Raw genomic sequence first — 27,394 nt, 5'->3', positions numbered from 1 at the left:
GTATCAAATGTTTCAATTCAAACTAGAAAACTTTTTATAAGAAACATGCAAATAAACATTTTTGTAAGATTCTAGTTGTCTTGGGTTTTCTGTTTCATCCTTCTGCACATTAGAGAATTCTGACACACAAAAGGGAAGGAAAGAAAAAAGGCTTTTATTACCTTATGGCCCATGCACAAAAGCACTATTTAAAAGTCAGCTTTAAGAGAGAATGATGTGATTATAAAGGGTTAATATCTTTACTGAACAGGCACAGCAGTAAAATGGGTCGTCAGGACAGGATTGCTGTCGACTTAGCTCCAGGTCTGCACGACACAACTCAGACCTCTGCAAATGCTGGCAGGAGGGACATGTTGTAAGTGGGAGCTTTAAACACTTCACACAGGAGTAGGTTCGCTCCCCTCATCGAGGTGCTAGGAAGGACCCCAAAGCCTGGTTTGGTGATGAAGTGCTTTGCCTGGCTCAGCAATGCAGACACGATGTACCCCCTGTTTTTTCTCTGAATCAACATGGGAGCATCTGTGGCAGCAGCAGATCAGACCCAGCTGATCCAAGGGAATTTTCTTCACTGGTACTCAAAATAAATGGTACGAAAGCAAAACTACTCTCTCACCTGATGCTGCTTTCTGGATCTCCAGGGTTACGGATGTGGGAAGACACTGCATAAGCAAGCAGATTTCCTCGTACGTCATCTTACTGACTGGTATACTGTTGATGGTGGTAATCTCATCTCCTACAGCCATCTTGCCCATTGATCCCTGATGCAATGACAGATCCAAGGAAATTATAAGTACACCTCAGAAGCCCTGCCACAGGGGCAAGGATTGCAGGGAAGCAATTAATGGCTTATGAGCAATGTTCCCTATTTCACATCAATGCAGATCACAGGTACCACTGCTGTCAGTTTGCCAACACGTAAATAAAGAGCAGACTGTCCTTTTGCCAGGAGAGGAATTAATGATCAATCTCAAAAAGGAAGGTCAAAAGCGCTGCTGGGTTCTCTGAGAGATCAGTATCAGGATGGAGGGGACAGCCCTCTTCATTTAAATGAACTGGGATGGATCAGTCCTAGCTTCTCCAGGACTGGAACATTGCCTATCATTTTTGCATTTCATGTATGAATTATATTCCTCGTCACAACCTCCCATTGGACCAATGGGACTCTCCTAAATAACTAAATTGGGCAGGGACTGAGCTCTTAAGGTAAAAGCCTAAGTATGTTTCTAAGCACTGCACAGTAAGTCAGAGAAAAAGGCAGGAACAGAACCCAAATCCCCAGCTCTCACAGCTCAATTCAAACTGCTACGACTTATCCCCTGTTACCCTAGTGGCCACTAACTAGATTAAAAATGCTACATCCAGCCTTGTACACCAGAGTATCCTCCTTCTTCCTTCTGCACTTTTGCATCTAGGTCAGCAATTCCACAACCAGCATGAAGCAAGTATGCATGTATGAGATGCAGAAGAGCAGTATGTTACTGGTACTTCCATGGCACTTGGCAAACCTGGCTAGCACCTAAGGCCTCCTGGTACCAGATTTGTATTATCACAAGAATACATGCGTATAAAGTAACAAACATTTTTACCACCAGGATTTACTTATTTTGTCTTTACTTCTGGTAAAAAGAAAGGGAACAAAATAATAGTATTCCCTCAAAACTGTGACTGCGAGTGGGGATCAACCCAACTCAGCAGATCTGCCTCTTGACTTTCTTAGTTTTGAATCAGCCAAGGGTGCACTTCTCAATCAGAAACACTTAATTTAACAGCAGCTTCAGAACAATATGGGATGAGACATTTTGCCCAGCAGAGACAAACATCTTTGCACTTACTCTCAACAGATCACTTGCATAATAATAATTAAAAATAATAATCCCTGCAAAGTGAAAGCAAATCACAACAAGGCAACCCAAATTAAAAAATTACCATTTCTGCTGCTCCACCTGGCCGCAGCCCTGTGACAACAACCTTTAAGGGCATGGCCTGGATTTCCAAATCCAGGCCGAACGACTCGTGCTCATTGCGAACCAGAGTGACTATTTCACCCTGGCCCTGCCTGGCCCCGTCCGGTGCTTCACACTTCTTGCTGTGAGGGAGCATCCTTGCAACAGGCTTGCTGTAAGAGCCATGCTCTTCCGTCCTCTGTCTCTGAAGGCTTCGGCACTCAGTGCTCATCATGCTTTTCACTCTCGTGACTGCTCTGTGCTCAAGTTTTGGTGACCTCTTAGATTCGAGTTGTGCTTCCCGGAGCTCCTTCAGGCTCAGGCTGCTGAGACGAGCTTCAGGCACACTTGAGTAATCAAACGCTATGATGGGGAAGAAAGGAGAGTCAATTTGCTCCAGTGTGCTGTCTGCAGACTCCACGGAGCTGCTGAAGACAGGGGAAAACGTCTCCGTGCCACTGTGTCTAGGTGACTCACTGTCCTGGCTCTCATCATCGATTTCTACGGACGAGGTTGTAATGACAATGCCAGCGTCCTCCTGACTCTTGGCCCTCTGGCTTCTTTGCAAGTGGGAACTTTCATCGTCATCACTAACGTCACCATCGTAGAAAACAACCCTCCTCTGTCGATGAAAGGGGCTGCGGGCAGATTTGGGGCTGTCGCTGAGGATGCCGGGTCGGACAGACTCCACGTGCTTGTTGTGATGGCCGGACAATCTCCCAGTAGCTGGAGAAGCCAGACCATTTGCTTTTGCCACTCCTGCTTCTCTAGCAGCTAGGAAAAAAAAAAAAAGTTATACTTTAATTGCATTTATAGATGATTTTTAATACCATTCATCTGGCTGCAGCAGACTACATGTGGCTCTGTTTGCCAGGGAAGCTTAACCTCTCCTCACAAAGCAAAAAGCAGGTTTTTCATGTCCTCCCTCTAACTAGAGTAAACAGCAAGAGAGACAGCAGATAGCTCCACAATTTATGGGTAATTCCTAAGATCAGTTCATGGCACATCTGGTTCTATTTTCAGTTTATTTCTAAATTATGACTGTGACCCAAAGAAGAAAGGGATGCAAATTCACATGTGTATTTCACTTTAAACAACAGAATTTCTTTCACATTTTGCTTAAATCCATGCTCAGGACTGCCTGCATCAACTCACAGAGAGTGAGAAATGCTTTCCTGAACAAAGACACAAGCACACAACAATCAGTTTCAAATTAAAGACTAATAAACCCAAGAACCCTTTCCACATCCTTCTTAGAAAGAATTGCGTCTTGTTTTGTAGAAAGTTTTTTTGTTTTGCTTTGTTTTCTGGGTTTTTTAAAATGTAAAAATGCTTTTAAGCATTAAAGAATGGATTTCCAGAGAAAAATAAGCTGTAGACAAAGACATTACTTGAGAAGCACAGGAAAGGGAAAACAAATGTAATATCCTTTGAATCTGAAATCAAGTGCATGTCAGTAAGGAAATGTAAGACTCCTTCAGTCAATTACTATGGGGAGAAAGACACATATGCAAAATATCTGATGTCAAATTGAACATTTGATTGTTTTTACACGGCTATATGTGACATTTTGAAATTGTCTCTGAGATAGCTATGAACACTTTCATTTAAATGTAATCAATCAGATGATTATCAGTCATTTGAAAAAAAAAAAACCTGCAGTGCTGTCAATCTAGTTTTGGCCAAACCAATCAAATAAAGTCATTTTCACATAATCAGAGTAGCAATTTAGAAAAAACACCATGGAAACGGGCATTTATGTGCATTGTTGTAACCCCCTTCCATTTTCCAGAATTTCATATGATCAGTGCTGGCTTGCACTATGCTGCCAGGCATTTCTTACCAGCACAGGAATCACTGTAAGCTGTCCTGTAAAGCAAACCAGTGCTCAGTGACTCTCCCCCCATTAGCCAAATGACCAGACACATTTCCGTTGCTTACTGAGGTTGCCAGGAAGAAGAGAGCCATCATCCAACAAACTGTTTCTGTTCTTCTGGCGGAGCTGCTCTTCATTGCAGGAGCCCGTTACAGCATCAGAAAATGGGAGCTGGCTCGTACCGTCGTGCGAGAAGTACTGGGAAAGCTCTGCCTCGGAGCTGACAGATCCCTGCTAAAAGAAGTGAGTCTGGTGACTGGCCATCATCGATGCTTAAGGCCCCGTCTGCATGCAAGCACCACAAACTCCACTCGCATTGCTGTGTCAATAAAGGAATTTTAAAGCCAATTTTTAAAATAGAGGACTTGTCAGTATATTCAGAGCCAAACTGTCAAACTTGGATGGCTGAAATGCTGCCCATCAATACATTTTTAGCCAGTATAATAAATAAAAAAGGATTCCAAATCCCACTACTTTGCAGATGTGGTTCAATGCAGAAACAAGGGATGAAACCATTCACGTATATAATTCCCTTTATACACCTTCTGCACTGAGAGAAGGGAAGGGTTTGTACTTCTGGACACAGTTTGTATGGCTTCTTTGGCTTTCCCAGGAAAACCAGGGACTTTTCCACTGCAATGGTTATAGAGAGAGACCAAACGCTCAGCCTTCTACCCACAGGCTCAGGTCAATCCTGCTAACTTTGTCTCTGTGTCCCACAGAGCAGGGATGCCTCCGAGGCAGCCGGAGGTGGGAGCCCACAGCTTTCCCTGCCATGCTCTGCACATCGCTCCCAAAGGCTACAGCCACACAGACAAACAGGAGTTTGCTGCTGTCATGATTTAAACGTGTGACTTAAGAAACAAACCCTTTTATGGAACCCATGTGACAGGGAAGAAGCATAGAGGTTTGGTTTTGAACCCCTTGATCAAGTAAGAGCTTCAGTAAAAGCTGAATTTGAAGCAGACGCTGTTTTTATCGCATCTAATCCTCTTACCCGGCTTGCTGGCTCCAGGAAGCGTTTCATAGTCCAGCTGAGGGGAGATGAGGTCTCTCCTTGTTTGGCCTTCACACTAGGAGATGGACTTTTTTGTACAGCTCCTGTTAAACACAGCTTAGTTAGATGCCAAAAATTAAAGTTGTGGTCCGTATATCCAAATAAGCTCCTCATTCACCTTCTGAGCTGGGGGCTGCATTTAACCCCACTTAATTTATTATCTGAATTGCTTTCCTAAAGTGAGATTTATTTAACATTTCACAAGCTCTCCCTCAGATCAGGTGAAACATTATCACAGAGACATGTTATGGCAGCCAGGCCCAGGACAGAGCTATGAACAAGAGATGAACAGGAGATGGTCTTCCACACCTGCTGGAGCATGCTGCTGACTAGGTGCAACCTCAAAAGACAAATTAGCAGCCACTGGCAAGGTCTACTTCAAAAAAGGTCTTAGCTGACACAGATAGAAAGAGGATAATTACAAATCTAACATTTCTGTCTAAAAATCACCTTACTCTGCTGCTACCTGTGACATCAATAGCACTCCACCATTGCCAAGAGTTTGCTTTCATCTGTAAGATTTTAGGAAGTGCTAAATCTGGAGTTCAAAAACATCAGACAAATGCTGGAGCACACATTTTGACATGACCCCGAAGATTAAAATGGAATTAAAACATATAGTCCAGTATGCAATATCTGGACTTTTTCAAATGGACACAACAATACTTTCTCTTTTTTTTTTTTTCTTTTTCCATCTACATGGATAAGTGTACGCAGATGGAGTTGATTCCTCCTGTCCTACCGGGATACTGTGCTTCCCGTTCATCTTGAAGAGATGATAGAGCAACCACCTCTTGGCAACCCTACTTTCAGATCATGGCAGCCTAGCGAAACAAAGCACGTAACATGAGCTATAGAGTTGATCCATCTGAACTAGATGTTTTTGCTAAAATTCCTGCAGTGGACAGAGTGATTATACCCTCTAAACTATTCTGCTGTTTTGAGGGCCCTGAAAATATTGATGTTGGGGAACCCAAGAGCATGTCCTTAAAGCTTCCTGCATCTGGAAAAGGACATTTATTAGGAGAGAACATGCTGCTACCTGTGACGTGAGAGGAGCTGGCATCCTTGCTCTCTCTGTGGGTAGTACGTGCGATTGCTTCATCCATCTCCTGCTCAGAAACCTAAAGTCAAGTGGAAGACAGAGATCAAACTGGGTAGATGAAACGAAGATGAAAGTCTGACCACTTATCACTACAAACACATGATTCATTTCAGATATGCTACTATTTTTAAAGATGCAGTGAAGAAGACCTAGTTGAGAGCTCCTGAGTCCTGGTCCCCTGATTCAGACTCCCTCCATGCCACTCTCCTGCAGAAACCAGGAGGCGGAAGCCTGCTGACTTCATGAAGGCCACATCCAAGTGCCACATTACAGAAACAAACAAAACAGCACTAGACTTAAAGAAATCAAATGAAGCTATTACAGCATAATTTTAACTCAATTAAGTGCTGCACATTGATTTATCAAGAAAATATTACTTTAAAATAGACAAAGTCTGCTTTGTATAAGCATACATCAGCAACAGAAAATATTCTACACTTAATCTACCGGAAGAATACCAGACTTCCCGAGATATTAGCTGTCTTTTTAATTTTCATTTCTCCTTGCTTTTAAAAAGAAAACCTAAATCAGTAATTGGTAATTAATGTTTCTCTGGTTTAAGAATAAATACTGGTTTACCATATTTGCTAATTTTGTTCTGAATTACTGCCATGCACTTAATTCTTATTACTGGAAAAGTCCACATAATTTTATAACAGGAACAACTAGTCTGAAGGAATATATATTTAAAAACAGAAAGCAAGTTAATTCTGTCAAAAATGATTTCTATACGCATTGCTTTACATGAATTAAAATTCAGCATAAATAGAGACTAGAAACTTGAATCTTTCTGAACCATGAAGATTTGAAAGATTCCTAAGCAAACTCAGCAGTTTAAACATAGTTTAAATGCCACATTCACTCAGAATAACAAGAAGAAAGAAAATTTTGTGGTATTTCTCTTGGAAGTACATGAAAACACCGAAGTGAATATATTCAGCAACAAAATGTACTGTGGACCTTTTGTGTCATAAAATGAGACATTAAGTATAAAAATGTCTAAACCAACATGAGCCTTTGTAGAAATACATCTCTGTTTTCAGCCTGTGGCATGACCTTACAGCAAACCAAAAGCCTCCGGGCTCCTGGGGCACGGGGAGTTCCTACAGGACACAGACCAAGCCCTGAGAGTATGCTCCAGGACCTTTACACAAACCTTTGGGTACAAGATGTCCCAAGAGTACAACTAGGTGCTGAGCAGACTGCAGTATTTGTTTAAAGCTAACCAAAAATCCACAATTCTGCAAGCTCTGCCAATTTTGATTTTTAGCATCCTCTATGCCTCAGGCAGATCAAACTGGAGAGGGACAAACTAATTCCTAACTACAATCTGCAGGCTGGGGTATTATTAAGAGCTAATCAAATAAAATACCTGACACACTTCTGTAGATCCCCCAGTGCTGTCAGAAAAAGGGTGACAGTGACACAACGATAAATATGCGTCCCCATATGGACACTCCTTCAGAGATCCAACTATGAGGGACTGTGGATTCAATGCTGCCTAGGGTGAAGAAATGCTTTAGGGTGTCTCTAGCTCAACTTCTAGCTTTTCTTAGCATTTCTTGGCAAAGGATTTGTTGTCATTTTAAATATCACTCATGGAAAACTGCAAGAGAGGCCACTTAATAGTTTCCCTCTGTTACTGAGTAATAGCAAGCAATTAGCTTAACTCAGTTCATCTTCTCAGCAGATACTGGTTAGGTCACTCATCGGCTTTCAAGCCATCACCACAGCAAGATGAAGGACAGAGGAGAGAGGGCAGGCTCCACCTCATGGAGTCTGTATTTCATGCTACTTACAGACTCTCCAAAAAGTCTATATGCCTTAATAATGCAATCGAATTGAACCATCATGCTGGTTCAGCACGGCATACAGACTCCCTAGAACTACTGTTATCTTAGGCTATAAGCCCAATTCTTACCCCCTCCACGCTTACCTTTGACTAACAACCACTGCCTCTTTCTTTTTAGCAGCACAAGGCCTCGCAACAATGATAATAAACTCTGGGCAGTAGACCCCTATTTGTCTATTGTTTGTATATTTGATTTAGCAGAAAATACGCAATTAATTATAAAATAAGAAACTTGAGTTCTCCTAGATATGGATTTATTAATGCCTCCATTTGTAGTTACAAGTTCAAAAGTCAGAGCTCTCTGGACCCACTAATGCAAATATTTTTACAGCTTCATTCCTGTTTAAACAGGAAGGTTTTGTACACTCATGAAATTCTTTGAAATATTGAAATAAAAGAAGCTGTTATTCCCTGTAGCTTGGTTAAAAGGCTTTTATCTTCTATCATCAATTTTTTAAAATTGCTTGAAAATACTCACTTTGTAAACACAGCCTTATTTCTAAATTGCCCTTGCACAGATTTCACAGTAGCAGCACATTCCAGATTCTCACGTTTTAATTCCTGAAGGAAAACTTTGATCTTTGGACAGATTTTGCTTTTTTAAAAACAGTATTCCTACTACTTTATTATAGCTGATCAGTTCAATCTGTTGATATTTATATTCCTGGCCCTAAATTATATTCTACTCAAAGACAAATTAACTGCAAAATAACTTTAAAGAGGAAGAGGACTTGTGCCATTTTTGCGTTGCCACTTGGTCCAAGTACCGAGAAAGATGGGAACACTTCACTCAAGTAGTTCCAGGAAAATTGCATTTGATCAGTGGATGACTAAGTGAAAAGCAGCAGGGACAGTCCAGCATTGCTACAACTTACAAAACTGGAAGGCATCATTACAATCCTGACTTCTTGCACAACACATGCCATAGAGAGAAAAATCCAATATTCTTCATTTGCTACTTTCCCAACAGCAAGACTCAAATTGTAGCACCAGATTAAAACAACCCAGACACACTAATACATTCTCTCCTCACCTTTGGGTTAGGATGCCGACTAATGATAAGGCTGACTGGACCTGGACCGCATTCGCTCAGGATGGCGTAGGCTTCACTTAATGCTGCATGACGCAGGCTCACTGAATCTGCCTCCAGGATCTGGTCACCCCGACTGCAGAGACATAGAGCCAGTTAATCACAACCGCCTTTTACAAAAACATTTGTGCTTTCAACTGATGGCCAAGCTTTTTCAAAGATACAAGCGTCTGGAAAAGATCTGACTTGCAAAGAAACCAGTCTTGCTCTTGCTCCCAATGATGTGAATGCTTTAAGTCTTGTTGACTTCGGGATGGAGGTCCAGCGATCCCTTCTGCACTTACCATCAGTGCTACAAACCCTATTAAATCAACAGAGAAAATTGGCTGCATTTGGACTGGGCTGAATGCAAACTTCATTTCTAGTTCTGCATTCAGATACTTGTTGAGCACAGAAGAGAAAAAATTAGATTCAGACAGGCTGTTCCTTCCCATCATATAAAATTACTTAACATAAGCAATGATAAGAAATTCTTGATTCAGATATGAGTTTATGAAATGACTCCAGGAAAATATTGAGTGAGATAAGCCTGTATTTGCTTCAAATTAACTTATAGAACCCATTGAAAAGACAAAAAGAAAAAACAAAAACCTCTGAGAGGAAAGCAAAGATTGTTTAGTTTTGTTTTTCCAATTTCTTAACTCTTGCACATGATGCTCAGACATCTGGAACTATTCAAAAGAAAAGATCGTCAACTAGGGATATCATTAAAGCTTTCTCCATAATTACTAAAGCATCTGCTTTTAATAGACATTCTCAAATAATCTACTACTGCTGGTTTACACTGGGCTACTTGTGGCAACAGAAATGAGTTCGCACTGTGAGTCCACACACCAAAGGCAGAAAGGCAACTGCACATGGCAGCTTTCAGTAACGTGTACTTCTGGCACAGGCTCAGGAAAGCAAAGGGTGACCTATCAGTTCTGTAATCATGCTGCTGCTCTGCCCATCTTTTAGATTTAAACAGCTATTAGAAACTACACAAATGGAGTCACTTACACAGGCACATGGTTGAGAGGGGGAGCTCAGATATGGAGGAGCTGGATTCAGACCTCTCCTGGTATTGCAAAGCCAGTATTTGATTAATGAAGTTTTCCAAAAATCAAAACCATCATGTAAGTTTTGGCTTATGGAGCCATAAACCGCTGATGGGACAACAGAAGCAATGTCTCAAAGAAGCAAGCTAGAAATCTGGGAAGCATGCCTGGATATAATCAATCACTTAAACCTAATAAACGATACAGCTGTTACATACAGACGCAACCAGCACCGCAATCTTTTCCAAAGAGGCTTATAAGAAAGTTAGTTAGCATTAAATACTGTCTCCTATAGACATTTCGATATGGTAGGAATGTTCAAGCGTCTTGGCAGGGATGCCACCATAAAATTATCTTCTTCCCTTATTCCAAAACAATCAAATTGCTCTATCACAGTTTTCCTGGTGAGCAAGGAAACAGAAGGCACTCTCTAGCCATCTGAAAGCAAAGCATTTGCTCAGCCTCTCTGCACCAGCGCTCACACCACACATTCAGGCTGGATCGTGTGGTCCCAGCAGGTCTTCAGCAGAGCGTCCCTTCCCGAGCAATGCTCCCAGTGCCCACCAGCATTTATGCAGGAACGCAGGAAGGTGGAAGATTTCCTCCAATGGTTTTTAAAAATGAAGCCTCCAGGAAAGAAACAGCAAATAACTTTCTGTCACTTAATCCACCGTAAAGCACAAGGGAATCCTCGGAATGATTGCTTCTCTCTCTTATGGTTCCTTAAAGACATCCAAACTCCATGACAGAGTAAATGAGACGGGCAGGTCAGCCTGCAGCGATCCTGCCAGACAGAGAGTAAGGGCAGAAAAGCACTGCTGCAGCCATGGGCACAGTCAGCTGCAAGAACATCTCCCCCAGCTCTTTTTAAGAGTTTCAGGTGACTTGAGCTTTTAGCAGAGCTCTGCAAATTTCCTCCCAATCTGGGGTCTCTGGCTGCAGCTCTGACAAAAAGACATGAGGCTGCACTTCTTGCTGCTCCCCTTTCTCAAAGGGTGCTATTAGGCTCAGTTTTCTGTACAGAGAATTAAAAAAAAAAAAACCAAACCTTAATGATTATGCTGCTTCCAGCACACAGAATAATGTTTCCTGGGTATTTAATACCACTTTGGAATGTCTTTATTTAACTGTTTTCTTTTTGGTGAACTCTTAAGTATAAATTCCCTCCCGGCTACACCAACCAATTGGTGAAAACAAAGTCTCAATCAATTTTATTGTAAAACCACTCCAGCATGTTTCTGCTTTAACTAACCTTAATCTGCCATCCATTTTAGCCACTGATCCCGGGGCCAGGCTGTGAATGTATATTCCTGGAGAACTGTTTTCCAGTGTGAGACAACAGGCACCAATGCCGAGCCCAACCCCTGGCTCTGTGAAAAACAAAAAGTACAAAGAAAAGTAGCAGATTGCAATCACACAGGACACACAAGTGTTTGTGTTCCCACATCCCATCTGAGACCAAGACTCATGTATTGTTTCAGGGCTGGCCCTAGGTGCAGTCAGCCAGGAAGCCAAGACCAACAGTGGAAATCAGGACTGGAAATATCTGATTCCGACTGTTTTCTGAGATCCATCACTCCCAGCAAATTTTATGTGTGCTGTGGGAACCGCCTGGAAATGTCGCACAAGGTCTGATCTGGTTCAAGGCACAAAGGAGTGGGGGCAGCAATGCAATAAAGATGTCCTTTAAAATTATTGCACAAAACGTGAGCACAGAAGATGCTGCCAACTGTACCACTCTCTTTTGTTAAATATCTGCACGACATCCCTCAGCAAAGAGAGACGAAGAAAGGTGAGGCGTTATCTCTGGTTCAATTACCACCACTGTCCACTTCCACCTTTGCTTCCCTTCAGGTAACAGCATTCCTAAAGGAGGAATTGCTGGACATCCTACCTTCTCTCTCAAATTTTTAATCCAATCTTTAAAATCAGCATATTTTAAGCCTTTAAAATAGGCATATTTGTCCCACCACACAGAGCATATGCTCTAAGTTTACCCTGTGCAATTATTGATAACGACAGCAACCCCTAGGCACGAGTTCAAACAGTTCATCTGGGCAATTTTGAGCACTCCGTGTGGCTTTGCCTTCCCCAGAGCTGCCCTTTACAAGAACGGCATGACCATTCGGGCTGCCAAGAGGCTGATTCACATTTCACCTGGTATCTCACAGCCTCCCCCTTTCAGCTGCATGGACATTGATTGCTACCCATGAGAGTCTCCTGACTGGAGCAGCAAAGTGTAGAAGGGGGAACTCTTTAAAGGTTTTTGCATTAGAGGATGTTTTTCTCCCCCATCCTGTGGTTTAAGGTCACATGGACATGGGTAGGTGCCCTGGATATTAGAGCCTCTAGCCTGTTCCCAAAAACTCCCCTAAGAAGCAGGGATTCGTTCTCCAAGCCCATTTCAATGGACCCTCACCTTTATTGAGCGTCACATCCATGACGATCCTGTCCTTTGGGCCGGGTCCTTTGCGGCTGGAGGAGGAACCGTCCACCTCATCGGGGCCAGGGACTGGCGTGCCACCGCTGGCGCTGGAGCTGGGGGAGCTGGAGCGGCTCAGCAAGGTGGGAGTCACACAGGGCGTGAGGTTCGGGCTGCGCAGCCGTGTGCGCACCGTCAGGGTCACCACTCCTTTCTTGAGTTGCTGGAGAGACATCACAGAATGCAAATAAGGCGATAGGATACACCAACATTTGCCAGTAAACCTGCATACAGTAATTTGCGGCAGCGAAAGAGTATGAAGCCCAAGGTGCTAAATGGCACTGAATGAAGAGAAGCATGAATCTCTCCTGTAGTACATCTACGTTACCTTAAACCTCTGAATGGCCTCCTGATGGGTCAGCCCTTGTAGAGACTCTCCATTAACTTCTAGGATTTCATCCCCTGGTAATTAGATACAAAAAATGAAGTCAGCAATATACAGACAACAGAGATGTAAAAAACCTTTCCTGTACATAAGGTAACCCGCTACTATAAGGATTCCAATTAACTGCTCAGTAAAAAGCCTTTTACTGTTCTCAGTTTATTTTCACTTGTCCTAATGCCTTTACAAGTTAATAGTGATGAATTAGCAGGGTAAAGACTTCAGCAGAGATCCTTAGTGTGGCATTCTTATACTAACAAACAAGCTGAAAACACTACGGATTTTAACTAAAGTCTGAAAATAGATGTTCATAACATGAAGTTCAAAGGGACTACAAAACTCCCTTTCTTTTGTATGTATCAACAGGAGAAACAAGAATCTGAGTGAAACACTACAGCACATCACTCCAAAGCCTGTTCAGAGAAAACTGGCCTTGCTGCAGAAAGCAAATGTGTCCTCTTACTAAACACGTGCAGATGGAGAAGCGAGTAGCCCACGCACTGCGATAGCAAATTCCCTTCTCACCCAAAAGAACACGTCCCGTCACATTTCTACCTGCTCCCAGGCTCTGGGTCTTACTACTTACACCCAGCTGTGTTGATCTACCTTCATTTTATTAAAGGGAGGGTAACGTGACCAGGATCCAGATCCACTTTCTGCAATTCTAGTTGCATCTGTGCAAAATTAGATGGGGCAACGCCATCAGCCAAGTCTAACCCTCCTCTCCTTTCCTTGCCCCAGTTTTTTTAAAAAAAAAAAAAGAAAAAAAAGAGTATGTGAGCTCTGAATAGCCTGCAAACGCAAAGGCTTGCTGGGTTTATGGGACAGCTGCTACTTATTGGCTTCCCATGGCGAGTGCACAACCTATGCTGCAGGGATACGAGCTTCCCTCTGGCAGTAAGTGTGAGAGTTGGCACCAAAAGCAGTCTCAAATACAACAAGTGTGATGAGATGTAACAAGGGGAATGATGATATGAGAAGGAGAGAAGTAACACAGGAGCAGCTTGAGGGAAGTAACACAGGAGCAGCTTTCTGCGGATAAGAAGTAACCCAACCCCTGCAGAAGGGTTGTAAACCACCGCTTTAAACTCATGGTCACTTTGTACTTTCAACAGTGCATGACAGTCTGTGGGTCTGGCGTGGGAGCACTTGGACCAGGGTGCAAACAGAAACAGAACAGTCCATACATCCAGCTCAGAGATCAAGACTGGAAAAGCAGTAATAAAATCAGGATATATATGCTTCTCTAACCAGCTGGGTGATCTTACTGCCAATCCCATCCTTCCTCTTTTCTTTTTCTGGTTATGACTCTTACTTGTTGATCCATGTCAAAATCATACCAAGAGGCTCAGAGAGCACAAGGGATCAAAACTGCCTCTCCCAAGCATATCCCTCTGTATAACCCCTCCTGGACCAGCACCTTTAAGCCAGATGTTGGTTGGATAGACACGTTTCACTGCTATCAATGACCCTCTCTAACTGAAGAACTGCAGATTATAGCTTGGGCAAATAAAGTTCATGGAAGAGGAAGGGAAAAAAAACCCATCATGCTGTAGTTTCCCCTTCTCAATATGCAATATAATCAAGTTAATTGCTATGAATGATCTTCCCCAGGATGGACAAACAGGGTGTGTAACATCCTCCACAGCCTCTTGCTGATGGCCAGGTGCCTAAATAAAGCTGTACTCGAATTTTTCTGCTGGACCGAAATAATATCCCACTGTGGTCCTTCATATGCAGTTGGATTCTCTCTACCATACCTTCTTTAAGCCTTCCATCAGCTGCTGCTGCTCCATTTGGGAATATAGTCTTCACGAAAATCCCCATGCGTCCACGAGCAGAATCCTGACCTCCCACAATGCTGAATCCAAGACCCTACAGAGAAGGGAGAAGACACACAGCTGGCATCTTACTCTATTATCACCTGTGTGAGAAAGGCCGCCAATAATGTACAAGACAAATGAAAGATGAAAACTTAATAGCTGCTGCTGAATCGCACTGCCACCTTACCTCTGCTTGCATTTCCCGATTTACTTTCACTCTAATATCAACACACCTACCAGCCCAAAAAGTAGCAGCAGGCACCTTATGCTAAAAGGCAAAAATGCTATTTCGAGATTTTTTTTTTTTTTTTTTAAACAATGGGTCAATGGCTTTATGTTATCCTATTCCCATTTTAAAAACTGTAACACATTGCTCTTAAATTGACAGGCAGTAGGTTCCCACCCCTGAGATCTATATCCAGGATTAACTGTAGTTTTCTCTGCTGTCACAGATCCTGCGTTTCCTCAGGAAAAAGAAAAGCTTAAGAACATGACATAAGGTCAGTGCTGTAATGTCAGGAATGTAGCTGGAAGGGGGTTGGCGTGGGGGGACTGCCATGCACATGTACATTTTTAATTATTCTGGAGACATGTACCATGTTGTATTTAAATAAATCTAGATCAATACATTCCCCAGGGCTCCATCTGTTAGCTCTTGCCCCTGCACTGCCCCGGCTGGCTGTGGGACTGTCTTGTGAAGCTGATCAGGGAATGGATGAGCACAGCAGAACGAACCTCTCCCCCTTCTGCTGAGTTATTTCCCAGCCAAGTCGCTTCCTTGATCCATTCCCCCCACATACTTCTCCTCTTGTCACCGCTGTACATGTATTTTACAGAATAAAGAGAAAAGTCACCGGCCAGGTGGACAAGGGAAGTGGAAAACTGTTGTGCTTCAGTGATCTGAAGCCACGGTTATTATTAGCGCCTCAGGCAGTGCTCTCCAGCTGAGGGATGCTGCCAGGGCAGGCACTAACGCTGTGTTTACAACCCAGTACAACAACCAGCTCTTTTGTTTTACTCTGTGAATATAAAATAGACTACCACAGTTATGAGCTTCTAGTAATTTGATAAGACATTACTGATCTCTAGAAAGGAAGCATCCTAGCTCCCCCGTGCAACACAAAATAACTAACTGTTTACTGTGCAGTTATCAAATGCAAAGCAACCTACAGAAAGCAGGAGGCTCCAGGCATTCCCCTACACGGACACAGCAGTTCTCCCCACTGCTCCGTGGGGCGGGTTGAGAGAAATACGGCTGCAAAGCACAGTCATTCCCACATCAGCCCACCTTCCCAGAGAAGCGCTGCCACTCCATAGCAGAAAACCACCCCTTGCAGATCTTCCTACAGAAGAAAAACCAAGGGCAAACACTTGGCTTCCAGCCACCAGCATGGCAACTCTGTGGAAATACTTTTCAAGTCCCGGTTCTGCATAGAGATAATAAAGCAAATGCTGCTGTAGAAATTGTACACAGTGCAATCCCTAACAGAGATGATCGCTCAAAAAGTGGGTGAAAGGCACCCAAAATAGCAGTTGTTTGAGGTGGTTCACGATCACTAGAGTCTGCATGCTCCCAACTGCTTCGTAACGCCTTGGAGCTAACTGCAGAAAGGCAGGAAGAGGGTGGCTTATCCCACAGGGAGAAACAATCTAATTCTTATGAGAAAAATGGGGTAAAAAAAAAAAAGTATGTGAAAAATGAAGAAATATTCACTTGGAAATGTCAGGAAAGACTTGAAGCTCCCAAAACAAGGAGACTTATAGCAACCATGAGTCAATCTACCTGGAGAAATCACTATTTCTAACTCTTTGCTAAACTTAAAGCACAACAAGGAATTTGTTTTACATTTGAGCTTGAAAGTCAAAACAAGTCTTTTTAGTCCAAAACATATCCACCTTATGAATTTAAAGAGTACTTCAGAAAAAGACATGCCTATTTTTAGCATATTTAAATGACGGCTCCAAAAATGGTGTGGATTGGATTAGGGAAAACAATATACACCTAGGTTAATGCTTCTGTATTTTCCCTTAGCATTCAACCAGCTGGTATCTAGCAAATGTGCAAACACATTACTGGGGGGAGAAAAGAAGACTCTTTGACCCAGAGAATTCAGTGCTCTCAGATAAGCAATCAAGCAGGAACCTGTCTTTGTGTTTAATGCTTAATTTGCAGTGATTTTTTTTATGTATCCAGATTCCACAGAGATACAATATGCTTGTCCATAAATATGCATGCAAACAGGTACTCTTCTGTAGCTGCACCAACTTTGCATAAACATACATATTTATAGCTCCATTATTAATATTTGATATCTCAGTAATGACCAGATGCACCAAATCAGAATGAAAGCCACCACAAGTCAAATGCATGGCGTGAACATCGCTCCCCCTGTATTTTGCAGGTGTAAGTCTGGCATTTACATTTGAAAATGGGATTTGTTTATCATTACTGTTATTATTATTATTGGCTACCTGAGAGCTTATGGAAGTCTTGGGCTTTGGAGACACCTCTTAAACGCCAGCTCTTGCTACATGTGAGAAACCAGCCACATGCAGAAATCCTCACCTTGCCTTGCCCTTTCATCAGGACGATGTTGGAAATGATGGACGGCTGGGTCAGTCTCCATGGAGATTCCACTTGGGCGGCACTGAAGGAACGGGTGGATTTCTTCACAATATGGTAGTCCTAACAAACATCAGCAAACAAGGGAAGTTGCTCTGATTGCTTGGCACAGGCACTGGGATGTCATACCGGGAAAACTGCGTGTGTCGGGAATGAGGGGGGGTGGGATCTTACAGATATATTCAGAAAAATGTTCAAGGGATGAAATCCTAGCTCATTACAGTCAAAGTGAATCTTGCCACAGTAATTTTCCCGCATTTCGCACAGTAGGATCATTTTGTAATGTACCAGTCACAATTTAAATTAAAAAGATTAAGGGTAGGCTCATGATATACTAAAGTCCTTATCGGCTAACAAAAAAAAAAAAAAAAAAGGAAAGAAAAAAAAGCCTACATTATCAATCCATTAAAATAAAGAGAAGCAGGATTTTTTTGTTTAAGTCCTCAGATGTCTAGAACTGCAACTTCTAAGATCAGCCTTAGGACCTCCTGGCCATAGCAAGAAGTACTCCCCCTTCACCATCCTCAGAGTAAATAAGTTCTCCATAGGTGCCCAAGGCATCCCATTTGGGTGTCCAGGCCTGGTTTTAGCCCCCGTAATGTACCTATGTGATCTTGTTTCACCATGCTCGCTTCTATGAGCTCCAGACAGATCTCGAAGTACCGAGCACAGCGAGGTGCTCAGAGCCACCCCTGACTTTCCACCCACCTGCCTGGCTCCCGCTGACTCCAGCTGCTGGGGCAAAGAGTGCTTTCTTCCACCCCGGGAATATTTCACCGCTATTTCGTAACTCGATTCACCGTTTTCCACTGTCAGCTCATCGTCTTCTCCCACGGACTCCAAGCGGGATCCAGCACCTAGGGAAAACCACAGAAATACATCTTGCAGACATCTCAGAGCTGCTTCATCCTCTCGCCAGCACGCAATAATCGCCTCCTGCAAATCCCAGCTTTAAAAGTGCCTTAAAACAATGCTATACGGTTCCCAACCAGGCAGTTAGAATCTAGTTTTGATCATCCTTAACTAAAAACTTTTCCTGCTGTCACAGGTTTTCTACGATCTTTCAGTGATGCTGAACTCTTCAGCGCTGTTGCTTGTGGTAGTAAGGAAAAGCAGAAGATAATTGAGCCGGTAGCTCAGGGACAGAAAAGAAATTCAGCTGTTCTCACCCAGTGGCACTTGCCAGTGCACAAAGCTCTCAAGCGTCATTTATTTAAAATTAAAAGACCTGACACTGTAGCAGTATTCATTTCTGAAGGTGTCATGTCACTTTGAGGGAAATTTTTCTGGAATGGAAAAAGGAAAAATGTGCCAAATAAATGCTATTTTCTTTCCTTCTGGCAACGATCCTAGTTGTCTTAAAGAGGAGGAGAGTGCAGAGTTCACATTAGAAACAGAATTATTTGTCTTGAAGGACATCCTGTAATTAGCCGCAGAGTACCCCGCTCCTCGCACCAGGGCTCCTCCAATTCTCATTTTCTCCAAGGTCCCCACAGGACCCACAGTCACAGCAGTGCCCGCACATTTATCTTGCCATTTCCCCCACAATGCAGGGAACGGCCATTAACCCCTATTTTACAGATGAAAACCCAAGACAGACAGGCCAAATTCACACAAGCTGGATTTCATGACGTGGCTTTAAGATTACTTTAAACCAAGGTTAAGTTGGAGCTGCCACAGAAAGGGGCAGCTCTACTTTCCCTTCACCCTCACTGCCCTGTCCTTACCCTGGGGACAGGGCTCACAAGCCATGGGCTGAGGTAGACCCACCGCAAATTTGCCCAGGAGAGCCCCAGACCTGTTTTCTGCCACCTCCTCCTTGTCCGGAGACTGTGCAAGCATCGCTGTCAGTGCCAGGGAGGGATGGAGCACAGAGCTCAGGCAGCCACTTGTTTTCACTCAGCATTAAAGCAGTTCTGGGGCTGCATCCATAGGCAAAATTTGTACTCGCTGCCCAGAGTGCGATTTAAACCTGCTCCCTGCTTTGAGGTGTGAAATTACCTCTGGTTTTAAAGCTCCCCTTCCCCAGGCATGTGGCGCACTGCTGCTGCACACAGCCAGGACTTCACTCCCAAACCTTCCTGGCACCTACAACTAACCCTTTCCCATCAGGCATCTACAACTAACCCTTTCCCATCAATTCTCCCTCTCTTCTTCTATAACAGTTATATTTCTGTGTTTTCTACCCATTTCTGAACGCAGCTTCCTTTGTGTGCTGCAGCCCAGGCTTGGGACCAGGCTGGGGGATGCTCCAGGCTCACCCACAGCCCAGGGGCACCAGCACTCACGGGAACCAGGTCTGGATCCCCAGCCAGCCACCAACACACCACAGGGGCTACAGGCAGAGCAGCTCCCTGGAGCATGCTAAAAACATCTGAGTAAATGGAAATTAAGGTGAATATAGGAGGGAGGGAGACTCGGAGAGTATTAGGGATGAGAACGTGGTCGAGCTCTGCACAGAGGTTACTGTTAGGACGTGGGGACAAAGCAACAGAAAATTTCGGGAGTATTCACCATAATTGGTATTTTGGTAATGGCATGTTGAAACATGTTCCCCACCTCAGTATTAGAGTATGGTGAAATATATAGGGAATGTAAATGTTAAAAAAAGAGAGAGAAAAGAAAGAAAAAAAAAATAGAAAGAAGCTTCCAAAATTTTGTTTCATCTTTCTGTGCGTACAATAGTTCAACTCAGGAGGCTGAATGCAAACATCTTACAGCTGGGATTTTCCTTCCAAATTAAACTAATATGATCTCCAAAGGAAAGAAAACCTATCTCACTTTTAGAGAGCTAAAATAAATACATAACATAAAAATCTTACTATTGCTATCTTTTATCAACCCAGCTTTACCTTGGGATCGACTTCTGTATTTCAGTATGCCACTTCCCAGAGTTGGACTCTGGTTGTTTCCTTTGGACATTTCTGCACAAGCAGGATCTTGAGACTTCTCAGTTTCCATCACCTAAAAAAATTTAAAAAAAAAACAAAAACAAACAACAAAAAACTTATTTACTTGTAAACGAGAGAATTCGATGGAATTCCTCTCATTTTTACTAAGGGACAAAAATTCCACTGCACATCATCTTTTTTTTCAAAAACATGTCATTGTATTAAGGCAGCACACATTTCTGTAAGTAATTTTCAGCAATGCCTTTGGCCATTATTGCAAATCTTACCGATGGGTACAGGTGCAGCTCAGTATGGCCAGGGATCCTCTGCAGGGTACCACACTAATGCCCCCAGAGCGCCTCCAACATCCACAGCACCTCATTCACGTGCTTCCACGTGCATTTTAACAAAATTTTGATGTAGCTTTTCTTGCAGTTTGTCCAGCTCAGGGAGCTTCCAGAGACATCACATCTTTATAGAGAAAACCACTTTAAAAATGTTATTTTATTGTTAGTGGCCAGAGCTGAATGCCAATGCATAATGGATGAAAAGTTAATTTAACAGAAAGTTATGAAGATTACACAGCTAAGCAATTGAAAGCCTGGAAACGCTCACTGTAAATTTTCACGTGGACTTGCAACCCCACCACTCTGAGTAAATGCACCAAGACAGGAGGAGCCTGTTTACCCGCCGTGTTTGCCTGGATGCAGGTGACAATACAAGGTGACAATGTACAGCAGCATGGCCACACGCACCCACAGAGTCAGGGATGAGCGGAGCAGTCCATGTGCAAAGCGCACAAAGACCCTCTCCAACCCATGCATTGTGGAAGACCCTGCTGACTCCCTTCTCCACTTGCTGCTTCCTTGACAGAGCTACAGCAGTGAAATTTTCCTAGATGTGCCACTACACAGCAATCCTCGACAGGCTTTCCATGCACACACTAATTGTTTTGCATTTTCACCCCATCACCCATCATGCATCCTCTGTGCGATTATTCAGATAGCTCATGGCAAGGATGACAAAATTTCCAATACAACCACTTACTGGTTGCATCATACTTTGAATGTACTGTATCACCTGCTGGAAGTCAGTTTAAAAAAAAAATCCCACCCAAATGACCAAACACTCTTACTGTTAAAATAATTTCTACTTCCACTATTCAAGCTTAAAAATAGAAGGATTTTCCTGAGAACCTGCCTCCCATCCCCCAGTCCCTCTTATCCCCAAACCAAGAAAGCCAAAGTTTATCTTTTGCAGAGTCTAGACTTTGTGATTTCAGTTCAAAGGGTAAAAACTTCAGGAAAAGATAAAACTGGGAGATAACAGGAAGCTGGAATGGAAACTGCTTTTTATTCCTCCCCCTTCAACATGAACAGCTACGCATAGTTTGCACATCCTAGCTAGTTCTTGTTGATTTTTCAAGGCATTGCAGCAACTGCTTCACAGTCCACTTCTAGTATCATATGAACTCCATGTAACAGTATTAATCTAAAGAAGAAAATAACTGCATCAGTTTGAGAAAAACAGTGCTTACAATTCAGCCATCCTAGTGAGGGACTCATTACAGAAAAGATCTAAGAAATCAGATCAAAAAACCCACCCAAGAGACCCAAACCATCAGTGATGAGGCCACAGCCAAAGTATCACCAGCTCTCCCTATGCTCTCCTTGAGTGCATACCCAGAAGACAGTAGAAGCATTTAGAAGGGAGCCAGGACTTCGTGGATCACACAAAGTTATGCTGAAATCTACCATATAAGCAAAAATACCCTTTATAAGTGAGAATGCCTCCCCTGTAGGAAGGATGAAATCATTTGCACAAACACACAAAAATCACATAGCTGGTAGTTTTAAAGGTGTGCAAAACAATCAGTACTCAGGACCAGCGTCAACTTTGTGGTAGAGAAAGATTTGAAGCGTAGGGATGGAGAAAAACACGAAGCGATGCCTAACTGAAGCAAGCACGGTGCTGCCTTGCACTTGCATGGCATTCAACTATCTGAACAGACAGGCACGGGTCTAGCTTCATTTTTCTGGAGCTGAGCACAAACCAGCTTGTGTCTGGAGCTGTAGAGTTGAGCAGTAGAGTTGTTTCATTTCTGCGGCATACATAGACATGGGCAGTTTCACTTGATAAAACTGCACAATTCCCAGTCCAAAGCTGGACTGCTTCCTCCAGCTTGGAGCTTGGGGGGAAAAAATTGGGTTAGTTTGCAGCAGCCTAAGGAGGGATGCTGAAACCATCACTGCCACGGCCAATTTCCACCCCAAGTCCAGGCTCAAGGGTGACCCATTCAGTACATCTTGTGTTTCTACTACAGAGGGTTTGGTTTGGAGCTTTTTTGCTTTTATTTATTTTGACTGTGCAACAGAAGTAAGTAGATGCATTCTGCAATTACACACACTTCCATCTAGTGGGCTGAGAGGAAGAACAGGAGACGATTGCCACTCGCCTTAAACTGTGCACCCCATCCCTTCACCTTATCTCTGCACAATCCTGGAGGCTGTGAGCCTACAGAGGGCAAACCCCCAAACCCCATGTATGATCCGCAGCAGGGCACGTGTGCACAAACACCAATGCTAGGGAAAGCCTGAAGGCGTTCTCAGCGGCCTCCTGAAATTACATTTTATCCAACTTGGCTTCAGACTACAATAAGAAGTAAAAACATCTAAATTACCTGTGTCTCTGTTTATTTCTTATTTTAGCGAAAATACTTTTCTGACACTGATTATAAACATGTAGGGGAAGACACTCTAGCATTTACAATGAAGTAGATGTTTAAGTTGTTGAGCTTGTCTAATAAACCACCAAGAGTCTTATCCTACTTACGAAACACTTAGAAATCTGATCCACAAAGCTTGCGAGAACTCCCCAAAGTCGTGTGTCTGTAATCTTTGGCTCTGTTGTAACTTAGACAAGAAGAAAAACCCAGCTCCACCTTATCCTTCTGGCCACACGTGAACGTATCGCTTTACTGTCTCGAGGTGGCTGCCCGCATTTAACCATGCCATTTTAATTTTCCTCACTTTCAAGGAAACGGAGCTTATTATTTCACTTCTGTACGCCTCTCATTAAACTAAACCAATAAATCCTGCCCAGCGCCGTCCCGGCGTTAAGGACAAGGGGAGCTTTAATACACACGGTAGTTTGAAGGGAGATCTAAAAATAGAGCCTATTTTGCCAGTTTGTTAAGTAGCTCTGGGATCAAGCGATGGTGACATCTCAATTGATTTCAAAGGAAACGGCGCTATCATGGACACGCGGTCCTGGCACCGCACCAGAACGAACAACTGCCCCCAGAGTCCTCGCTCGGGCAAAGCTCCAGCATGACCAGGCCCTTAATTAGGCGAGATGAGGAGCAGGATTATGAGAGTCTGCATTGTTTAACCGCAAACAGCTTGGCAATCGTCGCCAATCTACAAAAACAAGGCGGCACACGGGGGATGATACAATTTAATAAGCAAACTGCTTTACTGCTGCCGTTGCGGAGCTCCTACGCTGCTGCCTTTCCCATCAGCGAGCCCATCTGACTCCCCACGGCACAGCCTGCTGGCTTTCTCCACTGAGGAGTGCTAGCAGCTTATAGACAGGTTTAACCTGATAGTTAGGGAGCAAAACAGTGAGAATTAGACTCAGCTGTCTGTGGCACACCAGATTCAGCCCTAGCTGCACTGGGAAAGCAAGTCCACTGCCCTTCTTTGAAACAGCAATGTGAAAGAGGAACGGCCGTGCCCCTGCACACAGCAACCCTGCACAAGCTCCAAGGGATAATTCCTCATCTTCTTCGCTCCTGACACAGCCAGAACAGTTTTTCCTTAAGCAGCACTACCCCAAACATATTTAATCATGAAACACTCCAACGCCACTGTCTGTAGGGCAGCTGGCAGGATGAACCCCACGAGTCTCCAACAGCAGCTAGCACCAGACCCTTCAGAGAAAGGTTTGCCCAGTGCAAACCTGGATTCACCTGGTCCCTACACAGAGTCCTTCTTCCTAGTCCCTCAAGACTAGATGATGCCTTAAAGGCTTTAGCCTTTCCAAAAGTTTTGGAGATTTTCTTTGAAGATCTATTATAACTCTAGTTGTTCCAGTTATTTGTGCAATTATTTACTGCTTTCTGGGGCACAGCATGCTTTAAGCCTTAAATGTATCTGGCAGGCAGGGAGCTCCACAGGCCCCTTTACCTTGCACAGAAAGTAAAATACCTTCACTTTTAAATTAGCTCTTTTTCGATTTAATTGAATCCATCTCCCAGATAAATTACAAAGTGCAGCACTATAATTTACTGGAATTAATACTGCAAATGATGCAAAGGACATGGATTTTCTAATCTTGGCCAGCACTGAATTTTCTATGGCTTACTACTCTGTTTTAGGGCATGCACAAAGCTGCCTGAATGCTAGAAGAGCCAGGACACACAGCACCAGGGGCTGCAGCACCGAGGGGCAATTTTCTGAAACATACACCTCCCAGCACCCAGGTAGCACCGTCAGCTGAACCAAATTAAACCCAGATTTAATAATTTCTGGAGCAAGCTACAGGACTCTATGATTCTATGACTCTCCTCTTCCAAAGGGCATTGCATTGCTGCTCCCCTCTGCCATGGCACAAACGCAGAGATCCGAATGGAGCCAGAGATGGAGGAAAAGAGGAGGAACATTACCTCCATGTCAGCACTAATTCAGTGCCTTAACTGGCATCTCGGAAAAACCTGGTGCTCCGGTTTCTCCCCCAGCACAAAGCTGCTGGGGCAGACAGCAGCTCTGCACGTTGGCCAGGGCAGGCTCCACCAGCGAGGCTCCAGGAGGGCTCAGATTGGGGCTACATTTAGCACCAGTGGTGAAACAAAGCACCGACCGTCTTCCCCAGCAGCTCCTCTGGGAATTACCCATGCTGGTACCACTGGGTGCAGCCTGTGCTTCCTCCTGCCCCGGCAAAGGGGACAGGAACCTGAGGCCTCCATTACCTAATTATAAAGAAAGTGTTGGAAAATTCCCAGTTCATGTGCAGCAGGAGATCAGGAAATCTGATACACAGTCAAGAACTGGAGCTGCCCTATCTTCTGAATTGGTGGAAATGCCAAATAAACAAAACAAAAGCCTTTAAAGTGGTCTCTAAGAATGCCTGGTCTATCACTCTACCAAATGCCTGCATTCAAAAGCCACCCTAAGCCTTCAGTGTAATGCAGTAGTTGCTAGAAAGGGCATTACTGTCAGCTTCAGGAGGTACAAAACCCCAGTGGTTATTTTTATTGCTATTTACGAAGTCTGTAGAGTAGTCACACACAAACCTGCAGATGAAACATAACTTGGCACTCACCAGCACAAAGCCAACAGCAGTATCTGCCCATGCACCCTCAGCAATCAGACTGGAAACTCACTATGGCAGAGCTGAGTTGCTCTCATCTTCCAGAACGCTCTATTTATTTTGTACAAGACACCCCACAACCTTCTTCAGTGTGTCTGATACCAGGAGCCCCAATGTGCTGACCATGGCCCAGAGGAGGCTGGCAGGTTCTCTGTGTAGCAGGATCCCAGCTGTGCTGGCTCCAAAGACTCACTGGTGCAATGTTACACTTACAGTCAAGGCTGCAGTTAAGTAAAGCAGATTTCATTTTCAGGTTTCCACACAGTCGCTAAAATTAATAATAACATTTTGAAAAGACGAAACTTTAAAAATACCCTTTTAAATAGGAATAAATGCAGGAAATGGCTAATGCAGCTAAGTTCTCCAAGAAACAGATATCACAGACGACACATGCTTTGGAAATAGTAGGATGCTCCCAGCTAAACAGTTCCCAAACCTTTTTGGACCAGAATACTCTTCTTCTGCAACATATTATGATTTTCACTAGAAACATCTTCTAAGCTAAAGGAAATCAAATGCAGACATTTCTGAAATGGTGCACAAACGGATCACTGCTGTTTTCTTTCTTATACTTCATTCTTTTTTCCCCCCAAATATCAAAAAGCATGACATGTTTGCATGCAATTTAGTTGTTGCCCATGAGATGTCCCCATGTGCTGCAGAGAGGTCCCAGAAGATCGGTCCTGGTAAACAGAGAAGACAAACATGGAACTCAAGTTGTGTGAAAGCCGGTCCAGCTCCTCTGTTATTTTCTTTAATAAATGATCAGATCATGGCTTAGCACAAATCCGGAGCCTATGCATCATGACAAACAATAAATTGCTTCTGCTTTTTTTTTTTTTTTAAATTACAACCTTTTTACTCATGGTGAGGGACAAAGCAAGCAATAAACAATCCTCAAAATAAACAACTCTCTCAAGAATGAAACAAGACCTTCCTTAATACCGAAGTCAACCCACAGCTGCAGACAGCGTTCCCATGACACAGCTGGTGGAGAGCTTTGGATTTCAGCTCCAAAACCACATTTTATATCATCCTAAGTACACGAGAGGATACGGAATACATAAGCATTAAGTATCTTTCATACCTTAATCTAGGATCTGAAGCCTTATACGTTATATAGGCCACATTTATTCCAGCACAGCACATACAGAATGAGTTTTAACCGAGCCCAACCAAGACTGAACTGTGTACACGCACAAGAATTTGCAGATAAACAAACTGCAGATGTGATGATATGACATTCACGCTAACTCTCAAATCCTACAGTCTTTATCATCCTTCTGTTAATGTATGTGAACCGCATGGCTATGACAGCAGCTCTCTTGTTCCAGTGCCATGAGGGGGTTATTTTTAGCTTGTTAAAGGCAGTTCATCTCCTTCAAAACTGGGCAGTTATCCAAACAGCCGAAGGAGAGACAGGCTGTACTGTATATCTGTTGCTTTATGGGAAAAACCCTCATTCACAAAAACAAAGATCATGCAGAACCTGTACTATAGATAAACTTGTGTTTCTGTTACTCTGCTGACTTGGCTTTCAAACATATCACATAGAAGAGCAAAAACTATAACTCTGGGCATTGGCTACACTGATATTTATGGTCAAGTCAAAAAGGTTATCTTCCACCTGCCCAAGCAACAGGAGATATTTCACAGTTTGTACCTTGCATCGCATCTACAGGGAACCCTTCAGAGTACTGGCCTCTGGGTGAAACAGTTTTCTCTGGGCTTGCCTTTACCACAGAGGCAGTAGAAAGTGGCCCAGAAGGGCTGGGAGCCAGGCACAGGGAAGGATGTGACTGCTGCTGAGGAACTCCCTCCTGACCTGAGGAACGCATTCACGTTAATGCCTCCTTGACAGGT

General features: G+C 43.4%; 1 protein-coding gene across 5 annotated transcripts in view; it reads right to left on the bottom strand.

The window, feature by feature from the left end:
* Positions 1-27,394, bottom strand: part of PDZD2 (PDZ domain containing 2) — a 208,573-nt gene that overhangs the window by 20,280 nt on the left and 160,899 nt on the right. For 4 of the 5 annotated variants that reach the window (XR_015707947.1, XM_087773246.1, XM_087773245.1 and 1 more), the window contains 13 exons: positions 20,123-20,234; positions 17,979-18,127; positions 17,214-17,333; positions 14,585-14,699; positions 12,771-12,844; positions 12,380-12,605; positions 11,213-11,330; positions 8,867-8,999; positions 5,919-6,000; positions 4,817-4,920; positions 3,885-4,053; positions 1,927-2,717; positions 614-758 (listed from right to left, as the gene is read on the bottom strand). Coding sequence is in view for 4 of the 5 variants with exons in the window: in XM_087773246.1 (XP_087629372.1) it covers positions 614-758; positions 1,927-2,717; positions 3,885-4,053; positions 4,817-4,920; positions 5,919-6,000; positions 8,867-8,999; positions 11,213-11,330; positions 12,380-12,605; positions 12,771-12,844; positions 14,585-14,699; positions 17,214-17,333; positions 17,979-18,127; positions 20,123-20,234 (2,338 nt within the window). In the remaining variant the exon portion in view is untranslated. The remainder of the gene's footprint in view (positions 1-613; positions 759-1,926; positions 2,718-3,884; positions 4,054-4,816; positions 4,921-5,918; positions 6,001-8,866; positions 9,000-11,212; positions 11,331-12,379; positions 12,606-12,770; positions 12,845-14,584; positions 14,700-17,213; positions 17,334-17,978; positions 18,128-20,122; positions 20,235-27,394) is intronic. The other variant, XM_087773244.1, reaches the window with a different exon arrangement.

This window comes from Nipponia nippon, unplaced genomic scaffold (assembly GCF_047370975.1).
Source record: "Nipponia nippon isolate SJK-2023a ecotype South Korea unplaced genomic scaffold, ASM4737097v1 scaffold_39, whole genome shotgun sequence".
Lineage (NCBI taxonomy): Eukaryota > Metazoa > Chordata > Aves > Pelecaniformes > Threskiornithidae > Nipponia > Nipponia nippon.
The sequence above is the reverse complement of the archived record's forward strand: the minus strand, read 5'-3'. Positions and strand labels throughout refer to the sequence as shown.